The sequence below is a fragment of the Ursus americanus genome, chromosome 3 (assembly GCF_024610735.1).
Source record: "Ursus americanus isolate L20-20 chromosome 3, mUrsAme1.1.p, whole genome shotgun sequence".
NCBI classification, from domain to species: Eukaryota; Metazoa; Chordata; class Mammalia; order Carnivora; family Ursidae; genus Ursus; species Ursus americanus.
In genome coordinates this window covers 95489342-95512121 of record NC_142129.1, presented here as the reverse complement: position 1 = coordinate 95512121, position 22780 = coordinate 95489342, and the positions used below count along the sequence as shown (strand labels likewise).

The 22780-nt window shown below is 55.8% G+C and overlaps 1 protein-coding gene across 1 annotated transcript in view; it reads left to right on the top strand.

Moving 5' to 3' along the window:
- Nucleotides 1-22780, top strand: part of PKD1L1 (polycystin 1 like 1, transient receptor potential channel interacting) — a 95798-nt gene that overhangs the window by 59951 nt on the left and 13067 nt on the right. Inside the window, exons 35-49 of the mRNA XM_087860643.1 lie at nt 1084-1203; nt 1590-1748; nt 2609-2753; nt 4639-4777; nt 5803-5887; nt 6241-6393; nt 7178-7296; nt 10288-10398; nt 15114-15237; nt 16471-16554; nt 17312-17484; nt 18323-18557; nt 19317-19421; nt 19686-19826; nt 21416-21550. Of these exons, the coding sequence (XP_087716769.1) occupies nt 1084-1203; nt 1590-1748; nt 2609-2753; nt 4639-4777; nt 5803-5887; nt 6241-6393; nt 7178-7296; nt 10288-10398; nt 15114-15237; nt 16471-16554; nt 17312-17484; nt 18323-18557; nt 19317-19421; nt 19686-19826; nt 21416-21550 (2028 nt within the window). The remainder of the gene's footprint in view (nt 1-1083; nt 1204-1589; nt 1749-2608; nt 2754-4638; nt 4778-5802; nt 5888-6240; nt 6394-7177; nt 7297-10287; nt 10399-15113; nt 15238-16470; nt 16555-17311; nt 17485-18322; nt 18558-19316; nt 19422-19685; nt 19827-21415; nt 21551-22780) is intronic.

The window sequence follows — 22780 nt, the reverse complement described above, 5'->3', positions numbered from 1 at the left end:
CCAGGAATTAGCAAAGCTTACAGTCCTGGCAGAAAGGTTCCAAGCAGGAGGAGGGAGCCCAGGTGCCTCGAGCACCACAGAGGGGGTGCTGGCCTGGATGGAGCCAGGAGGGTCTGCTGGGCGGTGGGCTCGGGGTGAAGCCAGCACAGGCCTGCCTCCGTGACGCCTGCCATGCAGAGCTCGCGCCCTCCTGGTGCCACAGAGCGTGACTTCTCCGGAACGGTCAACAGCCTGGACTGTCCCAGAGCACGCTCCGGGATTTTCTTTTTTTTTAAGGTTGGCAATTAATTCAAATTTTAAAAATCCTCTGGCCAGAAAAAGCAGGGAACAGTTTGATGGCCACGTTTGCCCTAGAAATGCCAGTTAGCATCTGGTAACTGCGGCCGCACCATCCCTCATGCGATGTAGGGATGAATTCTAAACCAGCACAGGCAGCGAGAGTGGAGTGCCTGCCTTCCTATGGAAACGCAGCATGACTCTTGGGGCGCGGGGAACTAATCCAGTTTGCTTCTGATGACAACCTCGTGGCCATTCATGGTCCCGCAGTGGCTGGGAATGTGGCGAGGGGCCCTTTCCAGAGAGGGCATCCGGCGACGCATCCAGCAGAGGGCGGTGTTGGGAGTACGTGTGAGAATAGTAACGGATTGGTGGAACCTTTAAAAGAGAGTGACAGGTGTGTGGAATTTGTAGGATGGTGATAAATCTCGCCAGGCAGCAAGAAGTTGAAAGGCTGGATCCAGCTAGGAGAGGAACTCGCCTTCCCCTCTGGGGCCGACCCTTTGTCGGATCCTCTCTGCTCATCAACGCGATGGGGATACGGAGGCCTTCTCATCAGATTGTAGCGAGGACTCAGCCAGGGGCGCAGGAGACGTGCCTGGCATGAAGTGGGGCCGCAGCAAACGTTCACTTAATCTGGGAATATGTGTATATTGGAAAAACAAAAGGATTACTTGCGAGTTTCCCTTGTTTCCAAGGGTTCAGGGAGACAGGGCTTTGGTTAAACGTAGGCTGCACATTCACATTGAAGACCTTGGTGACTACAGCGCACGCGTTCCAGATGCCCTGACTGCTGCCTTCCTACAGCTCCCGTGGGCTCTCGGTGACCCCGATGCCGCCACCGGGTCCTTCCGGACAGGTCTCCTGTGCACCCTGCTGGCTTCTCCCGGGGCACAGCTCTTGTCCCTGCTCTTGAGGCTCAGCCAGGTACCAACAGCCTGTCCGCATGCCCTGCTGTCCCGGGTCCTCCCGCACAGTGGGACACCCGCCCCGAACAACCACCTTCCTTCCGCAGGAAGCCAGCAGTCCTTCCCGCGCGCAGCCCCACCTGCCCCTAAGAAGAGCGCCCGTGGAGACAGCTCAGGGTAAGTGGGCATTTAAGAAAGCCTGGAAGTTGTTTTCTGTTTGTTTACAAATCACAGCAACATCTGGGGAGGAGACCTCGTGTCTCCTGCTCCCCGCGTTCGCTGCTGTTCACTGCAAGGACAGCGAGCTTCACTCCATCTGCGTGAAAGCCCTTGAAAGGAGCCATGCAGCCCACTCCCGGATGTCACGTGGACGGGCCACATTGACAGCCACGTCCTGTGCCTCAGGAAGCCTTGTCCCAGTGGGGCCACAGGGAGGGCTATTTCCTAAAGGAGGCTCTCTCCCAGAGAACCCTAAATCCCTGCTTTAACGTCATAAATTGGACTCCTTTCAAATCAGGCCCTCACTCCCGTGGAAGGACGGCAGACGCCCAGAAAATGCACGAGGTAAATACAACTATGTTTCGGTGTCTCCCTCGGCCGTGGCCCAGACACGAGCAGGGCGGGTCCTGCAGAGAGAGGGGGCCGCTCCCCAGGGAGCTTGAGACCCGCTGTCAGGAGTCCCAGGGGAGGCCCCACGAGAAGGGGTGTGGGTCAGAATTGGGAAAGCCACGTGTGGACCCGCAGAGACATTGTGGAGGCTTGCGGGTTGGCAGGTCCAGGAGGTGAGACTCTGTGAAGCAGAGGCCTGTGTGGGCTCGGCCACTCCTGTGCCCCATGAGGGGACACGGGACAAGTCCAGACAAGCAGGTCCGACCTGGGACCCAGGGCATGTTGAAAGGCAGTTTCTAAGCAGTTCAGTCACAGCATCGCATCAGCCTTCCTCTGGGGGTCTTCGTGGCTGTGCTGTTAGCACGTGATGCTGGTCAGTGCACACGTTTGGGGCACATGTGGTTCCTTGTGCTTTCACATCTCCACCTCCCTGCTGAGAGCTCCGTCCTGCGTGGGCGCTCTGCCCCCGGCCCGTGTCCAGGCCTCGGTCCCCTCTGCTCCCCTGCGTGGGGCTGCCTCTCTGCCCTTCCACGGTGAGCCTCGCCCGACCCCTGCTCTGGGAGGTCCTGATCGGCCTCCCAGAGGGCAGGTGGCATCGCCGTTGACGGCAGCCACCCTGTCATTGCACCCGCGGGCGCCCCCCCACCCTCTGTAGATGTGAACGAGCTGCTCCCAGGGCTGCCCGCGCCTCCTCCGCAGAACCTCCCCCAGCCAGCTCCTGAGAACGCTTGCAAGCCCCGCTGCAGACGACACAGTCTGGCACAGAGACTGTGGGCGCCGAGGTGTTAACCTCATCCCGACGTCGTCTCTTCCAGGCTTACGGTCTCTCGGGGCATGCCAGGGCCTGCAGGAGGGCAGCAGAGAGCGGGCGTGTGGGCTGTCCGTCCCCAGAACAGGAGGCCCGCGGAGCTGACCCTGGCCAGCAGCCTCCAAGGGAGAAGGGGACCTGCGGCGCTCTCTGTGTGCAAGGTGACATCGGGGCTGGGGGTGCAATGCCAGGTCCCTTCTTGCGTCCTGGGCCCCTGGGAGACGCAGGGGTCGCGCGGCGGGAGCTGGGTCCAATAAGACTGGGTGCTCTGGTCACATGGACATCAGGCCCATCCGAAACAGCCAAGAATTTTGTTCCAAAGTGCTGGCCATTTCTGCTGTATACTTACATGGGTTGCTCACGTCTTTTAAAAAGTCAGGAATAGACTTTTCACTTGCTGTGGAGTAGAGTGACTAGTGACAGCTTCAGGAGAAGCGGTAGCTCAGTGGAGAGCCAGTGGGGACGGGGCCCCCAGCAGGTGACCAAGCAGCCAGTCAGTGTTGTCCAACGGGGCCGTCAGGGGTCTGGCTGGGCGGATGCATATGGTTGCGGGGACCGGGGCCATGGGTTGCGTGAGCAGCGTGTTTCCCAGTTCACCCGGTTCTGGCGCTGCCTGTGGACACTGCTCCGTGGACCACAGTTGGCAAGGTGATACCAGCAGCAGGAGGCAGCCGGGTCTGGCTGGGCTGACGCACACAGCACCCTACGCGCTAGGGTGTGGGGTATAAAATACCCGGTTTCTGTGCACAGATGGGGCCCGGGGCCAGCGGCCTGCCGTGCTGGTGCCAGTGGAAGGTGGAGGGAACACACGTCCCACAGCCCGGCACACGCACCTGGCCAGGATGGGGTGGAGGAGCACAAAGGCTCACGCCCCACCGACTGCACACAGGGCAAGGTCCTCGAGCAAGGACAACACCTGAGCTCAGGTGTCCTCATTGTACACGCACGAGTGTCCTTCCCTTGCCCAGTGCCTCCTCCCCGGAGGGTGGTCCTGAGTCCATATTAGCTGACCGCCTCTGCCTCTAGACGGGCCCTGGCGGGGTCTTCCTGTTGGAGCAGTCACCTTCAAAAGCGGGGCTCCATGGCCTCCTCTTGGAGACAGGAAATGTGGGGGGACCCTCTGATTATGTGCTTGACTCCAGAGAACTTACCCAACAGAGCCCGTGAGAGGCGGCTGCTGCCTACGTTGTCCTCCTCCTCTGTGGGGCTGTGCTCTCCTCCCCCTCCCCCTGCTCCTCTCTGCTCTTCTCCTGGTCCTCCTGCCCCTCTCCACCCCTCCCTCTCCTACCCACTCGTCCCTCCTCCTTCCCCTCCCCGTGTCCCCCCACTCCTCTCCACCCATCTCCTTCCTCCCCGCTCCTCCCCGTCCTCTTTCACATGCCCAGTGAAAACTCTAAACTGTGGCCCCGACTGTGGCATCATTCTGATGGAGAATGCTGAGTGTAAAAAGCACTCTGCCCTGAGAACATGAGAAAGTGAGGGTCCTTTTCATCCAGGCTGAAGATGGTGGTTGCTGCAGGCAGCCGTGTAGCTGCCGTGTCGACCCAGCCGCCGTGCACTGAAATGCAGATCTATAACACTGTGCACGGGGTGTGTGCAGGGGCGTGTGTATATATACAAGGAACAGGCTCGTGCGCTCACGCAGGCCGGAAGGTCTGATGACCCTGCAGTCCACAAGCTGGAGACCCAGGAGTGCCAGTGTTTCAGTTCAAGTCCAAAGACAGGAAAAGGCAGCTGTCCTGCTCAAAGGCCGTCAGGCAGGAGGAATTCTCTCTTGCTCTGGAGGGTTGGCTTTTCGTTCTATACCAGCCTTCACCTGATTGGATGAGGCCCACCCACACTGGGCAAGCAACCAGCTTTACTCTCTCCAGCCATTTATGTGTTCATCTCTCTAGAAACCCCCTCATGGACCAGAATACTGTTCACCCCAATGCCTGCACACCCACGGCCCAGTACCGCTGACAGAATTAGCGACTGCACTCGGGCAGATGGAAATGATGAGGTCTGTTACATGGACCTCTTCCTGCTCTCCCTTAGCCCCCAACAGCGGGTTTGGAGGACTTGCTGCACTCCGGTGGCCGCGGGCACTGCCGCCTTGGTCAGGCTCCGTGGTGTGGGCCATTTGCGGGATGGTCTCCATGGCCTGTGGCTTAGGGACGGCGTTTCTGGGATACAGGTGAGCAGTCACAGTTTTCAGATGTCCCCGGGTCTTTGGATGGGAATCTAGCACTTAGAAAAAACTTCCTGCGTTTCTGGGAACGCAACATGTGGGACCAGATATGCTATTGCTATTTTGGTCCTCATTTCTCCCTCCCACGGCCCTGGGGGTGAGGAAATCGTGTACAAACCCCAAAGGGCTGCTGGGCCCGGCCAGCTCTGGGACGGCAGCCCAGCCTGGATGGAGTCCCGGTGGACAAGAGGCTGCAGGACCCTCGCTCGGGAAGGAGGGAACCCGGCTGCGGAGCTCCTGAGAAGCTGGGCTCTGGGCCAGACGTGCTGGTACAATGATTATAATTCTGCCCATCCACACTGTGGCCTCTCCACCCGGTTCCCGGGCAGCTCCGGCCCCCGGCGTCCCCAGGGCAGTTCCGCGTGGCTCCCATGGGCCCAGGAGGAGTAGCCGGAAAACCAGGATGTTTCCCTCTTCCCCGCTAGCACCCCCCCCCCGACTCCTCCCTTTCTTCAAATGCATGAATTGACTCACAGGATGATGGCCGATGGCCAGCAAGTTGCTTTTGAAAACCAAACAAACAAAAAAAAAACTTCTCTGTGACTCGGTTTGCTCAGCTGTGAAATGGGAAAATTCACAGGGTTTTAGGAGGAACCAGTGAAATCCTCCATGCTCACCGCCTGGCACCCGCTCAGTGCTCTGCAGAAGCAAACTTTATTGTTATTTTTATCAAGTCCCCCATCCCCGCCCCCATCCCCGCCATGCTCTCCGTGTTCCCCTGTTGGCTTTTCCTTTCTCTTCCACGCCTAGCAGCTTCATGAAGTTGACGTCCCTCCCGACAGATAGAACTCCCCCGTCCGCCCCCCGTCGGGCAGAACGGCAGGGCGCCAGCCGCACGCCCTCCTCCCTGCTGCAGCCGCACCTCCGCTTGCCGCCCGTAGTCACGCCGTCCCGAAGACGCGGGCCTTCGGGTGCAGCGTCCCTGTGCACAGGCAGGCGGGCGCTGATGGCTGCTCTCTCCTGGGGGACAGGTTCAACCCGACGCAGTGTGTGCGCTGGCTGCACCTGCTGACGCTCTCCGTGCTGTGCTGTGTCTTCGTCACGCAGCCACTTCTGGTGAGCGGGCCTCCAGCGGGAGTCACTCTGCATCAGGGGGGCCTGGGCGTGGGGGGAGGGCTCCACGTTCCTAGCGCGTTATTACGTTTCTTCATATTTTGACTGAGTGTGAGGAGAACCTGGGAGCCAGGCCTGTGCCGTGCTGCCCACGGACACATCCCAGGATGGGGGGGGCACCTCTTGAACCCCAATTTTCACTCAAGGATGCGGAGCCTTAGGGAGCAGAGGCTCTGGCCTGGGGAACGGGGTCCCGGGAATCCCAGGCAGGTGACACCAGCTTGTGTAGGATTGTGACGGGGAAGCAGGGACGTGGGGCAGCGACAGCGCACACATCGTCCACTCTCTCCTTCCAGGTGGGCCTCGTGGCCTTGGGCTTTGCCTGGAGAAGGAGGAACGACCCGCACTTCTTCACTGAGTCTCTACGCACGGCCACCAAGGACCTAGACTCTGAACTGGAGGAGCGTGCGAGATCCCGTGTGCCCCTCCGTGCAAGCCAGACGGAGGAGGTGAGGTCACCGTCCAGGCCCCATTCCAGCCCCATCGGGCCAATCAGCACATGCTCTGTGGATTCAAATCCAATTGCATTTTGGGGTGTGATTTAATTTCTTGTGCATCGTTGTGTGCGTGGATGCGATGGGTGAACAGAGAGGATCCATTTCCTTCCCTCTAGCCCATCCCAAAGAAATCAGAGCATCGAGAACATGAGCTTAAATTATTGAAGCAAATGAGAAATAGAATACTTGGCCATGATTTTAGAAAACTTCGAGGTCTCTCAAGATGCAGCCCTGTCAGGCTGGCGCCTGACCTCCAGACAGCAGCACGTCTCTAAGCCAGGTGGAACCGAGGGTATGGCCGCTGACCCCTTGAACCCAGGATGCCTGAGTGCCCACGGTCCCGAGGCGTCCAGCCTGGTGTCTTGTCCCCCATGGGACTCAGGATGGCACACCAGCTACAAGGGAGGAGCAACCTAGCCCTGGGTTCCACATCTGTGACCTCCCAGGACAAGGGGTCTCTGATTCCTTAGGCATCCCAAGCACCTGACCCAGGCCTGTCATCCGACAGAACCGGCTCTCCTGTGCAGTGAGACGCCCACAGAGCTGGCCTGGGACAGGAGTGGGGTTTGTGAATGGACCACTGCCCACCGGCCTGCTTTTGGTGACCCGCACGAAGTGTCCCTATCCCCAGCCCCAGGAGGCTCAGACAGCGCTGCTGCTCCCTGGGCTTGGCAGGAGTGCCAGGGCTCTCCGCCCTCATCCACGGCCCCCAGCTCACAGCACTGTCGTCCCACAGATGTTGGCCGCCCGACAGCAAGCACGCCGCCTGCGCCGAGCACGTCCACCATCCGCAGCCCAGCTCAGCGTCATCAGGGAGAAGATGAGAAGAGAGACCCGGACACGGGTCGCCCTGAGGTGGGTGGCAGCTGGCTGGGCCTTGCTCTGCTCCTGCAGCCCCTGGGATCAGGGCGTGCAGGTGGGGGCCCCGCCACAGGAGAGGGGACACCAAGGGGACAGTGGGTCCAGAGATAGCAGTTAGAGACAGCAGGTCTGGAGGAAAATCCCACAAAAATGAAAACAAGAAAAGCAGACAGGGAACTGAGTAAAGTAACAGGTTATGACAGTAAAATGCAAAACCCAATGTCTTTCATACGCATAGTGAAAGCCAGTAGAGAATTTGATAAAAGGCTCTTTAATGTGGCCAAGGAATAAAATTCCACAAACACACACGTGCATCCCTGTGAGAGGAAATGCACAAAACTTCGCAGGGAAAGCGTGAGCGGTCCTGAAAAGCACAAATGTCAAACATCACGTCTTCTCCAGCCCTGTCTAAATCCATGTCTGACTTCAACACAGTCCCCATCAAAGGTCACTAGACATTTCTTTTTTTCCTTCCGCTTCTCCTTCTTTCCTGGATCTGGTCAGTTACAAAGTCCCTTTGGAAGAACGGACGCAGAGCGCTGGCCGGGAAGAGCCGAGGAGGGGGAGCAAGTGGGGGGCTCACTCTGCTAGACGGGGCTGCAGGTCACGGGCCTCTGCTGAAGAGTGTGGCTCTGTGCACACGAACAGCAGACAGCCCTGTGGAACTGGGTCGGAACTCTGGACATGGACCCGAATACAAACGCCACAGCACGGGAGTCTGTGATGGAGCTCTCTCAGCTCTTTGGGGAAAAGATGGAGTTTTTCATGAGGAATAACTGAATGGTCACGAGGGAAGTGTAAAACAGACAACTGAATGCTTTTGTCACGATGTACACAGCTTCATTCCACGTGAATAAAGATCTCAATGTGAGAACAAAACCATACAGGGCCCGGAAGAACACGTGTGCAAACGTGTGACCTGTGGGCGAGGAAAACCTCCGTGTGACTTAGAATCCAGAAACGGAACGAGAAGACAAATACGGTGACACGAAACTTGAAGAAGAAAAATCTCATGTGACGAATGGTGCCATAGGTAATGTAAAAAAGCAGTGACGACGAGGAAGAGTATTTGTAGCAGACAAAGGCTTTGTCTTAAAATACAAAGAGGTTCCAAAAACGTGAAGAAGACCAACAGCCTCTTTAGAACAAAACTGGGCTCAGGAAGCCGACAGTGCAGAGAGAAAAGGAGCACGGATAGCACTTGCACTGGTGATGGAGATGGCAGATAAAGTACGAAAGTCTGGAAGTTTGACCACGTGCACCAGCTGGTGGGCTGTGGCGAAGACGTGAGGTCACGTGGTGCTGCTGTGAGTGCAAGCTGGTGCCCCCGTGGGGACCCGGGAAGTCCCTCGCACAGTCACCAATGCAGGTACCAACCCCCAGCGCCCCTGCTGCAGGGAGCACATCTGCCGATCCCGAGAAGACCCAGGTGCAAGGCAGGTGGTGCAGGGCCCCTTGTCAGGTAAACAGTCCAAACATTGGGGCACCTGGGGGGCTCAGTTGGTTGAGCGTACAATCTTGATCTCAGGGTCGTGAGTTCAAGCCCTGCGTTGGGCTGCACCCTGGACATGGTAGAGCCTACTTAAAAAGAAAAGGGGGGCACCTGGGTGGCTGGATGGGTTAAGCGTCTGCCTTCAGCTCAGGTCATGATCCCAGGGTCTGCTTGTGCACTCCCTCCTCCCCCCCTCAAATAAATAAATAAAATCTTAAAAGAAAAGGGGAGAGAGGAAGAACCAGATATTATGTGTCTCCTGATGGAAAACACATCACCTAGGACATAACCTACCCCAAACAGCCTGGTCTTAAGCTGACCACGTTTTTGTGCCAACATGCAATTGACAAGAGAGCACACGCCATGTCCCTAGGAAGCAGGACAGAGAGAGGGGGACAATAGTAGAGCCAGCGTTCTCGACAAATAAGCCCCAGAGACCAACTAGGGCAGGAGGTGCTGCCTATGGGGTAAAAGAGACTCAAGAAGGAAAGAGTGAATGGAATCCACGGTAGTAGCAGACTAGTAAGAAAAACTGTATGGTCATCTCAACAGATGGAGAAGAAACCATTTGACAAAATTTTTGGCCTCCATTCACAGAAAGAAAAACATCTCAGCAAACGAGGAATAGAAGAGAACTTCCCTAAACTAATAAAGGGTATCTGTGAAAACGGTACACCTAACCTCACACTTAGTGGTGAGACTGTGTGTGCTTTTTAAAAATCAGAATCAAGGCAAGGAGCTCGCCTTTCCCCAGCTCTGATTAAACCTCACATGGGAAGGCCCAGCCAGTGCCGGAGGCGAGACAAAGCAACACAGTGTTTACAAGTTTGAAAAGAAGAAATACAACAGCTTCTTGAAAGAGGACATGATTCGTCTACGCAGAAAATCCCGAATATTCTAAATAAATCTAAGAAAACATGCAGAATTGGAATGCCGAAAACCATAAGACACTCATGAACGAAATCAAAGAAGACCTAAAGAGATGGAGAGACACGTCGCGTGTGTTGGGACACTTGTGTTACGGTATCCATCCCTACCAACTTATCTATAGTTTCGGTCCCAACCAAAGTCCCATGAGCTTTTCTATAGGTATTGACAAGCTGATTCTAAAATTTATATGGAAAAGAACAAAAATAACCAAAACAATTCTGGGAAAAGAACAAAACCGGAGGACTGACTCTGCCCGACTTCAGGACTCATTACAAAGCCAAGCCACGGTAACCAAGACACAAATATTGGCGATAGGTCAGCACAAATGTGCTCAACTGATTCTTTGACAGGGCATCAAGGCCCCTCTCATTGGAGAAAGATAACCTTTTTAAAAATGGTGCCAGGGAAATTGGATGTCAGAAGTGCAGAAAAAAACAAACCTCAGCACACCCTTACACCTTATATAAAAATTCACCCAGGCATTTAAAAGGATGTAAAAGCCCGGTTCCAAAAACTGTTTTGCCGGTGGGTGTGGGTGCTAATTTAAAACTGTGTTTCCGTAGAGATGGTTGCATGTACTCGCTCTTGCTGCTTCTGCATATGTTTATACTTTGTGGGAGGTGCTCCCGGCATGAACACTCCCTCAGTCAAGCCATCCAGAAGGAGTTTACAAGGTAGGATGTTTTGTCTGCCTTTTCTAGACCCAGGGCCCCGCACCAGGAGTGGTCTGTTTGTGGCCAGCACATGGTGACCCAGGGACATGGGGGGACCCAGGGACCAGGGTTTCGGGGCGAGGGTTACTTTACTCTGTTATTTTGAACCAAACGTATCTGTCTGCTATTACAATCTGTCGGAGAAGAAGGGAGTTCTCCAGACCATCTAGTCTTCTCCCTCAGGACGTTTTACTTCTGCAAAACAGAAGCCCGGAGAAGGCGTTTCGCCACTGTCCCATATAGGAAATATGGAAGAAAGTGGTCGAATTGACTTGGGCATTTTCCCCACTGTTAACAGGAAGCCTCTTTTTACAGACTTTGGGCATGTTCAGGGCATCTTGTTTTGGTTAATAGTGAAACGATATTTTGAGGCATGTTAAGGTCTGGGCGCCAAGATGCTAAAACACGTTATTGGGTTTGCTTTTTTGTGGAGGCTGAGTTCCTCAACCAAAGACTCTCGCAGTTTGCAAGAAATGGCACATGACTTCGAGCGGCAGTAATTCCCTTCGAGTTCTCTACCACTTCTCCAGTGCTCATTTGTCTCTTCCCACTTTTAAAAGCGGTGGATGTTGGGGCGCCTGGGGGCTCAGTCGGCTCAGGTCATGATCTCAGCGTCCTGGGATTGAGTCCCACATCAGCGGGGAGTCTGCTTCTCCCTCTGCCCCAACTCCCCCCGCCCCCCCCCCCGCCACCGCTTGTGCTCATGCTCTCTTTCAAATAAATAAAATCTTAAAAAATAAATAAAAGTAGTAGATGTTCATTGTAGGTAAACATGGAAGAACTGAAAAATAGAAAGCCGAAAAATTTCAATAATACTGACACCCAGAGGCAACCACGGGACAGCATTTTGTCATGCCAGAACTTTCTCCATGTGTCAGCGTTTCTGAAATTGGGACAGGAACTATATCAAGGTGGATACTTCGTGTGGCATTCTTTTTTTTTTTTTTTTTTGACAGTTGTTATCAAGTGACTTTGTTTTCACCTGCCAAAAATATTCAGTCTGATAGTTCTTTCAAAGAAGTTTGGCTTTGAATTCTGAAGTGCGTGATACAAATGTATATTGATTCTTTACTACGGTTTAGGAGGCAGAAGTAAAATATGGTGTTCCAAGATCTACTTCCTTTTTCTCTGGAGAATATTTTATTTTACTTTATTTTTTTGAGGATTTTATTTATTATTCTGAGAGAGAGAGAGAGCAAGCACAAGCAAGGGGAACGGCAGGCAGAAGAGAAGCAGACTCCCCGCTGAGCAGGGAGCCCGGTGCGGGGCTCGATCCCAGGACCCTGGGATCATGACCTGAGCCAAAGGCAGGTGCTTAACCAACTGAGCCACCCAGGCGCCCCTCTGAAGAATATTTTAAACCACATTCCTGCATTTTTTCTATGACTGTGTTACCCTTGACTAAGTAATTCAATTTAATGTACTTTATGTTTATTGCTTTTTGGGGGACAGAGGTGGGTGGCTGGCAAATCTATTTAATTTTATCTATTACTTAAGGGCATATTTGTTTTTACCTCCCGTGAGAGAGCTGAATTGACACCTACCTAGATGACGGGCGAGCAAATGTAGGGTTAGAAGCCACTAGTAAAGTAACACCTGGACGCCCGAGTTCAAGAGTCTGGGCTCTCTGCAGAACACAGTGATGCAGCTGCTCACAGGTGAACATTCCAGCAATGAAACTGCCTCCCCTTTTGCAGAAACAGCTGTTCTTTCCATGAATGACCAACTTTTCAGCCCTCCAACCCCCCCTTCCCATGTAGGCACAGTTTGTGCCAGCAGGGGGCGCTGTGCACAAAGCAAAGTGACCGTGTGGGTCGTCCTCTCTGGAAGTGGAAAGGAAAACCTGAGCTATTTCTGGCTTTGATCATTTATTTTTGATCTCATATTTCGTAAGTCAGCACTACTTGACATATTTCTCATACGACTTGTTGCCTATAGGTACTCAAATCAGAAATACCGCAGCTGAGATAATATTTATGTGACGTCTCCCGTGCAGAGCCATCGATAGGCTTGGATTCATGGCTCAGATGCTGGCCTCCTGGGTGTGCATGGACCCATATTTCCTACTACGATGCAAAATCCCACTACCTCTGGTGTACTGGCCACCAGGCAGATATCTATGTGTCCTGGTGTGTATTGGGATATTCAGGGGGACCTTCTGCCCCGGCCCTCCCCCAGTACCTGATCCTAAAACTTTGACAGCATCTTAGGGTTTAGAGTTTGTCAGTATCCAGGAAGAACGAAAGCACAGTTGGACCAAGTCTAATTCAGGGACCCGGCTTTGTTCCACTTCGTTCGGTTAGCAGGTGACTTGGGCAAGTCCTTCGACTCTGGGCTGAGTATTCCATCCACAAAGTGAGGCAGTGGGGCTGCTTGATTTCTTAAGTCTTCACCCCAAAAAATGATCATGATATTGGATTCCGTTATATTCAAATTTTCTTTGAAGTCTTTCTGGACTCAATCAAGTCTTCACAAAAGTCCAAGTAAAACAGAAATAAACCACCAAATAAAGCACCAGTAAATGAAATAGTAACTCTGTCCAAGAGCCATAAATGGGAAATAACTACTGACTTTAGTTTTGCAATGTTTTGAGAGCTCTGTAGGCCTGTTTTATTTAATAGTTCTAATTAACACAGAGTGAGAACGTTCTTGGATGGTTTGGCTCACTCTCTACTCTCTGCGTGTGTCGAGAACGAGGGGGGAGTTGTGCACAGTCTGGGCATGTGGTGGCTGTCTCTGGTCACATCCAGGTCTTTTTTTTTCTTAAAGATTTTATTTATATATTTGAGAGAGAGAGAGCTTGGGAGGTAGGGGAGGAGCAGAGGGAGAGGGACAAGCAAACTCTGTGCCAAGCGCAGAGCCTGATACGGGGCTCGATCTCACAACCCTGAGATCATGACCTGAGCCAAAACCAAGAGTCGGATGCTGAGCCGACTGAGCCACCCAGGCGCCCCCACATCCAGGTCTTTCTTGGAGACTTTGTTTCTTTAACGTCGTCCCAATGGGGAGCGAGTGTCAGGAAGTGATAATATTCCCTCCAAATTGTGGTTCGACCACGGTTTCAGTCAGTGTGCAGAGCTGATAACCAGCACCGTATAAAGGGCCTGCTTGGATTAGGCTCCGGAAATGGACGAACCAATGAAAGATAGAAGTGATGCGTGGGTGAGTCTGTAGGAGAAGGAGATAGCAGCAGTAAGGGAAGGTAGCTCAGCTAACTTACTTCCACACGCCACGGACGTGACTGGACATATTTATAGCACATACGAATGTTGACTGAGGTCATTTGCTTCTCTCTATTAATCTATGCACTAGTGACGTATCAGGACACTTCCTCTTTGATTTCTTTCCCTTTTATGTTGTCCGGTTTCTGTCATGACTGTGAGGTTTTAAAGCACTGCCTAGTGTCTCTAAAATGTGCCTCAATCAGCAACAGAGTACATGCCCCCGATCCCTTGCTGGGACAAAGTCTGCGAGGTGTGCTGGTAAGCGTAACACGGGCTCTGGGGGGCGACAGCACCCACCTGTCGCACCTGCCTGCCTCTTCCCATGGTGTTAGTGCCCCTGCCACAGTCCGCTGCACACTACAGCCGTGGCCGCTGGGTGCGGAGCCGGGGCACCGGGTGGTGGCCGACTCTCAGGAGCGGCTCAGGGCTGGTCCCCAGCCCCGCGATGGCCCGACCTTGCGCTCACGTCTGTTTAATGAAACCACACTGGCATTTGAAGAACACATCATTGCTGTGTTCTTTGTTGGGGGGTGGGGGTCTAGATTTGGTGGCTGGATGAGGCAGGACGATGAAAATTGTGTCCTTGAATGACTGGAGTTTAGATCTTCTCCTCACTTCTCATTGCTTTCCCACGATATCACTTCCCCCGAGAGGCATCCCGGTCTCCGCTTCTCATGGAGGGAGACCTGGCTGTAAAAGCCACCAGACGCCCGCTGGCCTCTGCCGTGGGAACGTAAGGAGCACACCATCCTTGCCTTTCCTACAGGTCCTTTCTGCGAGGCACATGGAAGGAAGGGTTTTAAAAGGGGTAGATGAGAAGTATTTTGCCCTCTCTAAAGAAATTTAGCTTTTCCCTCTCCCTCCGGCGCAGCTTGGAGCTCCTGATGGTCGGGTCTGCGTGTGTGGCTCCGTGGTATTGTCTGAGCCAGCGAAAATGATCACCTGTGTCCGTGTGAAATAATTGCACGGCTCCCTTAGATCAGTCCGTTGTTGGAAAGTGAACCAGATACCCAACAAGAGTAATACAAATTCGCTGGAGAGAAGCCAGACCGACATCCGTGGACTCGCAGCTCCGTGCGGTCCTGCGCTTGGTCCGTGCCTGCTGCTGAAGCCTCGGGCCGGGGAGGCTCATCTGGGCCTTTGGCCGGGGAGGGAAAGGGTCACGTCGTGCCGGCAGGCAGCAGTGTACAGAGAGGACGGTGCCTGTCCCTGAGGTTCCCAGCTCCCCGCTCTTCTGCTCCCCTCCCCGTGCTCGCTCTGCGCTGGCCGTCCACAGGTGACAAAGCAACAGGGGCTTTATCGCGATGCCGTCTCCCTGCCTCCCGCTGAAGAGCCCAGTGCACTCCAGAGTCACACTGCACCTCCTACTGTGTGTGGCTTTCCTTCATTCCTGCAGATACTTCCAATTCACGTTAGGGAAAAATCACTTTCTGTTTCTGCTCTTGTGCTCAGGGGTACCAGGAGCGCCTCCGGTGGCCTGCGGAGTGTGGGGGACTGGTGGGGCTGGAGTCTGACCACGCTGCTGGACGGTCTGCATGGGCGAGGCGCGTCCGCAGCTGGCCCGCCGGGCGCTCAGGTGGGCTTCCGTCTGCTCCCCACACGGAGTCACGGCAGGAGAGTGCGTCACAGTGGGGCGAGAGTGCCAAGCTACTGACCTGCACCTCTGTGCGCACTTTTTTTAAAAAAAGATGTATTTATTTATTTTAGAGAGAGCATGAGCGGGGGGGGAGAGGGAGAGAGACTGTCAGGCAGACACCCCCTGAGCACAGAATCCGACATGTGGGGCTCCATCTCACAACCCGGAGATCATGACCTGAGCCGAAACCAAGAGTTGGAGGCTCAACGGACTGCATCCCCTTGCTTCTCGGCCCAGCACACCCGCCTTAGCCACACACACACCCCTGGACACCAGCAGGGGCCAGGCCGGGCTGGACGCAGGGCACAGCGGGTCCACAAGAGCTCGTGGGCCCGTGGGGATGGAAGGCTAGATTACTACACAAAATGCTGTGACACGGGGACACAGGGCACCCCGGGACAGGGGGGAGCATCCAGGAAGCTTCCAGAAAGAGGCAAGGCTTTCCCCAAATTCTGAGGAAAAACTACCAATGAATATGCTTTTCACAGAATAACCCTATCCCATGCTTATCTTTCATTTTCTACCTTGTTTTAAAAAAATAAAATGACTTTGTCCTGCATTCCTTAAACACCATGCAGTTGACCCTTGAAGAGCACGGGGTTAGAGTTGCCCCCCCAGCAGTTGAAATTCCACATAGCACTTCCAACTCCCCCAGACCTGAGCTGTCCACAGCCAACTGTGGTTCGCCAGCCTCCCCCACAGTGCAGTTGACAAGCACGTATTTTGTGTGTTAGCTGTTTCCTATGCTGTATTCTTACAATAAAGCACGCCAGAGACTCGAAAACGTCTTTAAGAAAATCCCAAGGGAGAGAAAATACATTTACAGTCCCGTCCTGCATTTCTCGAAAGAAGTCCCCGTGTAGGTGGCTCTGCGCCATGCAAACCCGTGTTATTCAGGGTCCGCTGTGTTTCTGATGCCACTTTCATTGTATTCTATGCGTGGGATGACGCCAGACACACTCCAGAAAAAGACACAATGGCCCTTCAGATTTGGTGCAAAGACCACGAAGAAGCTGTGTCTTCCTTAGAAAGTTCTTTAAACCCGTGGAATGTTTGTAATGGGGGAAACTCCTGACATCTAGGCTGGGGGCGAGGGCCGTCCAGAGCACAGCACATCACGCGTTCCAGCTTCGTGGTCTGTCCAGCAGTCTTGCGTTTTCCTTCTTCCTCCAGCCCGGGGCCCTTGGCGGGAAATGCTACCTGCTGGGCACTGTGGTGATCCAGCAGCTGAGAGAGCCTTCTGGCAGCGCGTGCGAGGTAAGCGGCTCTCCTCCTGGTTACTTCTTTGTGTGTGTGTGTTTTCTCCCGAGGCTCGCTCTTTATTTATGCATTTATTTTATTGAAGTAGAGTGAATATACTGTTATGTGGGTTTCAGGTGTATGATACGCTGATGCAACCATTCTATACTCACCCTGTGCTCATCACGACAGGTGCACTTCTGAATCCCCAGCACCCGTTTCCCCCATCCCCCAGCCCCCTCCCCTCTGGCGACCACCAGTTTGTTCTCTGTAACATACAGTTAAGAGTTAGAAAAGTCTGGGAGACATTGGGCAGGAAGGCTGCAGACCGCTGGAACCCTCTCTGGGAGCATGGCTGTGACTTGAAATCGTCAGCGGCTGGGGTCTGGGACAGCCAAACCCTTCCCACGCCCTCTGCCGGTCCTGGCATGCTGTGGGAAACCAGGACATCTCTATCTAAAATACTGAAAATACTCCCAACCAAGATTCTCGTATCTTCTCCTGGTTGGGAGGGGCTGCTTGAGGGCGGGCGTCTCACCCGCGTCTTCCCGCTACGGAGCCCTTCTGATGTCCAAGCCCAGACAGGTGCATAGCTCAGGCACTGGTCTCCATGTGGTGGACCCCTGGTCCTTCGGGCTCAGCTGGAACCCAGGGACAGTGAGAGGGCTTTGAGAAAGCAGGGGCCGTGTGTGGCCAGCCTTGGACACTCCAGGCCACGGGGTCAACTTTGAAGCGAGTGTCTGATTCTCCCTCCGACTAGCGGTTTCTCCTCCAGCTTCCCAGCCCGCCTTCAGTGCTTACCGAAGATTCTCCTCCTCCACGTGGCCCCAGAGTCGGAGGCCCTGACACCCCCTCCGTGACAGATCCCACCATCCAAAGAGTGGCCCCTAGTGGTTCCAGAGGCTGTGGGGCAAGGGAGCCCTGGGTGCTCAGCCTGGGCAGCACAAGGTCAGTGGGATTCAGAGGTGGGCTCTGTCCAGGCCTGCCCGTCCATGGCTCCGTGTGGCGGCTGGATGCCAGCAGCACGTCCATCCCGGGGCAGGGGCAGGGGCAGGTGTGTTCTCACTGCAGAATGACAGGAGTGAGGCCCAGGGCGGGGAGGCCATGTCAGAAGATCAATGCCAATGGAGGCCTTCAGTCTCTGAGGGCAAGAAGGAACAAGTGGAACATTCCTCCAGAATTTACCAGCGGTCTGGAGGTCAGGGAACCTAATGGACCCTTGTCCTTGCTGGCTTTGTGCTGAGCAGGACACTCATGGAGCCTCAGGGCCCTCACATGGCTCCGGGAAGGAGGGCAGCCCCGCCTCAGTCTGGCGTTGTGCACATGAGCCCCCTAGTTGCAGCCACAGTCCCCGGTTGGTGGCCTGGCCCCCCAGCAGCCATGGCAGCGCATGACCTATGTGAGGGTGACAGGGGCCCTGCGGCAGGTGCCGAGTGCCTCTGAGTGATGCCAACAACACAGGAGGGAGATTCTTTCATTGCTACCAAACACAGACAGGTCAAAGGTAGCTTCTTTCCAACACCAAGTAAGGCCACAGTAGGAAAGATAAAAGATTCTAGAGGCCTTGCAGAGAGAGATGGTCACCTCTCCCCCTAGTTGTGCCCTGAGAGATGGAGGGCCTCCCTCCTCTGGAATGCCCCTGCCTCAGGAGCCCAGGCAAGGAGCGGGGACGCACACAAGTACGTCTGTCCAGCCCCAGGAACCTGGCTGGCCTCAGGGATTTGGGGCGCGAGGCCGGGGCTGGGGGCTCCATGTACGCCTTGCCCCGACGTGCACCACTTTGCAGGCCGGCAGCCCACGCAGCCCTGAGCAGCCTCCGGGCCAGCGGGTGGATCGACCACAGCACCAGAACCGTGTCGGTGCACTTCGCTCTCTATAACCCTCCCACCCGACTTCTGTCCAGCGTGTCCCTGCATGCCGAGCTGCTCCCTGCGGGGGGCCTGGCCCTCTCCCCGCTGGTGGAGTCGCTGGCTGTCTTCCACAGTGACTCGGCCCTGTGGTCCAGCCCCACGCTTCCCGAGGTGGGTCCTCCCGCCCCTCCCCTGCACGTGGATCCCAGGGCTCCACTTGCGGGCTGCTCCCCACCTCCCCCTGGACCCACAGGGATGCAGAGTCCGGCACTCGGGACAGTCGGCACTCAGTGCCATCAGTCTTTCTTTGGTTTGACGTGAGCATTGGCCCGAGCCAGCACTGCTCCCCAGAGGGACAGAGCAGTGTCCTGAAGGAGGCTTTTATAGCTTCAAAGTGGTAACTGGAAGGGTCTGTGGGAGCTCAGCAGGGCTGACCTGCCCCCAGACAGGTTTAGCTCCGACCCTTACTGAGCGTCCTCTCGCTGCTGTCGCTCTGAGCGAACAAACACAGGTGAGCAGGAATGCACAACTCTTCTAGGTGGAGATAGAGCTTCGAGAATTTCCTGATACGGGAGCTTCGAAGGCTCCGTGTGGCCAAGGAGCCAATAATATACATATTTCACAAATATGAGAAAACTCATTCTCTGGGGCCAGGTCACACCCAGGGTCTACTTGTGTGCGGGGCCCATGGCCAGCTCACCCCTGTCTCTCACACCTGGCACGGGGATGGGCGGGCGGTTCTGCGGGACGAGGTGCCTGGGAACAGGAGGCTTACCGTCAGTGCTCCGCAGGGCTGAGATGAGCTCACAGGGGGTCTACTCAGAAGGTGACGGGCGGGGAGGCAGCCGGGAGTGCGGAGCTCGGAAACCACGTGTCCCATCGGTCTTTCTGTTTTCACTGCTCTGTTGGTGTCCCCCCCCCCCCCACCAGCTGGCCTTCCTGCTGCTCAGCCTGACTCGAGTCTGCTTGCAACTCTACCGCGTGGCCGAGAAGGGCGTCCGCAACTACTGGCGCAAACCAGGGAACTGGCTGGAGGTAGCCGCTCCCATTGTTTCCGTGAGAAAAGCAGGAACAGTGAAGTCCTTACCTGGAAATGAGGCTATTTTTAGTGGGAAACTGCTTATGTCCTGGCTGATTCCAGCTGTTGTGTGGCCTCCCCCTGTCGTGTGCATGACGAATAGCGTGAGATCAGTGTCCAGCTCCTGCTTCCACACTGATGTTGCACCCTGAGTGCACGAGGGGCTGTGGTGGGCCCCTCCCTGGGCACCCCCTGAGGCTCCTTTCTCTTCCCCGCTGCAGCTCGCCATAGTGGGAGCCAGCCTCGCCTGCCACGCAGCCTCCAGCCACCTGGCCACGCTCGCTGGGGAGGTGACGGACCACTTCCACAGAGGACGCTTCCGAGGATCTCTGGACCTCAGTCTCGCAGCCTCGTGGAATCAGGTATGGCAGGGCATCGAGGTGGGGCCATGCCCTGTGACACTGTCCAAAGGAAGAGGACATACGCATTCTAGAAGGTTCCAGACAAGGGATTTGTTCCATATCGAGCGAAAATGCCTTGAGCTCGAGGATGAGGGTTAGCGGGACAGGGAAGGGCTGGAATCTGTGTTGCAGGCTAGGGTGCATGTGGTCTGCATGTAACACGACTCAGAGCACGGATTTGCTCTAGTGACTCCCCGTGACCCCAAATGGGGGAAGGAAGCAGGTGTCGAGGTGGCATAAAGGAGGCACAGGGAGACTTAGACACATCAGGTCTGTGCTCTCTCCTCCTTCTGCGGCTGTCCTAGAGGTGGGTGGTGAGAGCCAATCCCACCACGGGGCCAAGTGGGGCTTCAAGCGGGGGACTGACCCCCACTGGGATGGGGGCTCCATCAGAGGAGCAGAGGCAGCTGAGTGCACATCAGGGTGAGTGAGCCCAGGCAGGAGTCCGGGGGGCGAGGAGGGACGCCGGCACAGCCTGTCATGCAGAGCCTGGCGGGTCCTGCTGGTGGACGTGGATGTAGGCCGGTGGAGCTTCCTCACTGCTTACCTCCCTCACCGCACTGGACGCCTGGAGCTCCCTTTTCCCCCTGATGATGACAGCCAGGGCCCCAAATGACTTCATACCCCAGGGCTGGGCCCTCTCAGAACAACCTAGAAGAATGGGTTATTCTGGGGTGCCAGAGTGGCTCAGTTGTTGAAGTGTCTGCCTTCGGCTCAGGTCATGATCCCAGCCAGGGTCCTGGGATCAAGCCCTGCATCGGGCCCCCTGCTCAGCGGGGAGTCTGCTTCTCCCTCGGCCCCTCCCCCGCTCATGCTCACACTCTCTCTGACAAAAAAATAAAATCTTAAGAAAAAGAAAAAAGAATGGGTTATTCTGTGAGCCGGGTGCTGACGGGCCTCCAGGCTGGGAGGGGTCGTGCATGGCAGGGCCCTGAGGTCAAGCGTCACACACATGCTGGCACAGAGCGGGCAGGCAGTGCCCCCCCCCCGCCTTCACATCTCCATTAAATGTCACCCCGTCCTCATGGTGCTAACCGGCCTCCACTCTGACCCGTGTTGCACTGACTTGGTTAATTGTCTGTCCCTCCTCAAGGCTGGAGGCTCCAGGAGCGAGAGAGGTGGCCGCCTGCTTCCCACCCGTTGGGTGGCCGCTCTCCGGGATGGGTGGCAGGCTCCTGCTCTGCCTGTCACTGCGTGTCTGCGCTCTTCCCCCCTCTTTCTTCCAGCTGGATTCCAGCTTGGCCGTGGGCTCCAGCCCCCAGAACTGTGGCTGCAATGCCCGGCTTTCCCTTGCTGGGTTTCGGGAACCACGGGCTGGTGGCCCGCACTCCCTGTCTCTGTGCGCTCCTTGTTGCCAGGTCCCAGAGGGAGGGGCCTGGGCCTCAGGAAGGGGCGGGACACACTCTGTACGTGATCTCGCAGATGTGGGCAGGGGTGGTCCTGTCCAGGGCTCACCGTGGGGCTACAGTGAGTGTGGTCTAGCGTGCCTGCATCGGCGTGCCCTCCGAGGCCGGTGGGACACACTGACCTGCCCTGTCCTTCCGTCTCAGAGGGTGACCTGGCTCCGGGGGACCCTTTCGCTCCTCCTAACGCTGAAGTTCATCTGCCTCGTGGGCATCCAGAGCACGATGGTGTCCTGCTCCTTCCTGCTGCGTCGCTCGCTCGCTGGCGTCTACACGGCAGGGGTAAGAGGTCTCCCCGTGTCGAGCTATCTCCCCGACAAGCCAGCACAGTCCGTGTCCTCGCCAGTGAGCACTTTCTCAAGGGAGACACGAGCTTTCAAGGTGAGGCACCGCCTAGAGGCCAGGGCATCCGGCGTCCCAGAGTGGTAGATCGGGGTGCTGCTGGTTCTAGAGTGAGGTGTGCTCGTGGGCACGGGAGCCCGGACACACTCCACACGCGCTCTGCTGCACCCCTTCCTGGAGTGCTTGTTCTTACGACTCAGGCAAGGGGCTGTCACCACCCACGGAGCGGGTTCTGGGCATCTGGGCTCCCGAGTAATTCCCGCCCCGAATTATCACAACCAAGCGTGGCAGCCTGGTGGGGGGAGTGTTCTTCCTCTGAGGGAGGAGCGGGGTGCTAACGCCAGTGATGGCCCCCATTTCCCTTGCTCCTGACTCTGACCCTGCACCCAAAAACCCCCCTACGAACACCTGAAACCCACTTGAGTGCTGTTTACCCCACCGCGGGAATCGTGCCTCAGTGGTCCTCAGAAGAAAGCATATGTGTAAGGTTCTCGGGAAGCCCGGCTCCCACCCCAGGGGGCCAGGTTTCAGTCCAGGGCTGGCCCAGTCTGGCGGGCTGTTGATGCCCAGAATCAGGAGGGCCAGAGCCCCACATGGGATGCTGGACAATTCTGGGGTATGGGTGGTTCTGACCTGGTCCCCGGGGAGCCCCCATTCTGCCCCTGCAGCCGGACTGTCCTCAGGGTGGAGGGAGGGTCCAGCCCAACTGGTCTGATGGGGGGGTCTGGCTGTCAGGGTCCCAGGCTCAGGCAGCTCACAGGGAACCAAGCACAGATCCCCAAACTCTGCTGGCCTTATGCTCGGTGGGACAGGCTCCGCAAACCAGGGCAGGAAAAGCTGACCCAGGAGCTGGAGACCTGGCTTCAAGCCCGGCTGCACCTCTCCCGAACCCACTGTTACAAGTGGGACCGTTACCCGAGCTCCAGCTCCAGAAACACACGGCAGATGTGCGCTTGGCGGGGTTCCGCGGGCTTAGTGATTACGTGTGCGTGGAACTTATCTGCGGAACTGGTCATTATTGTACTGCTTAGCAATGCGAAGAATGCTTTTTGTCAAGAAAAAAGCACAGAATATCATGAATAAATTGTAGCACTGTCTGAACCATTCAGAAATTACGGGTGCACAGGGACGGGGTGTTCGGGGAGCCCACACTTGCTTGGTCCAGATGGT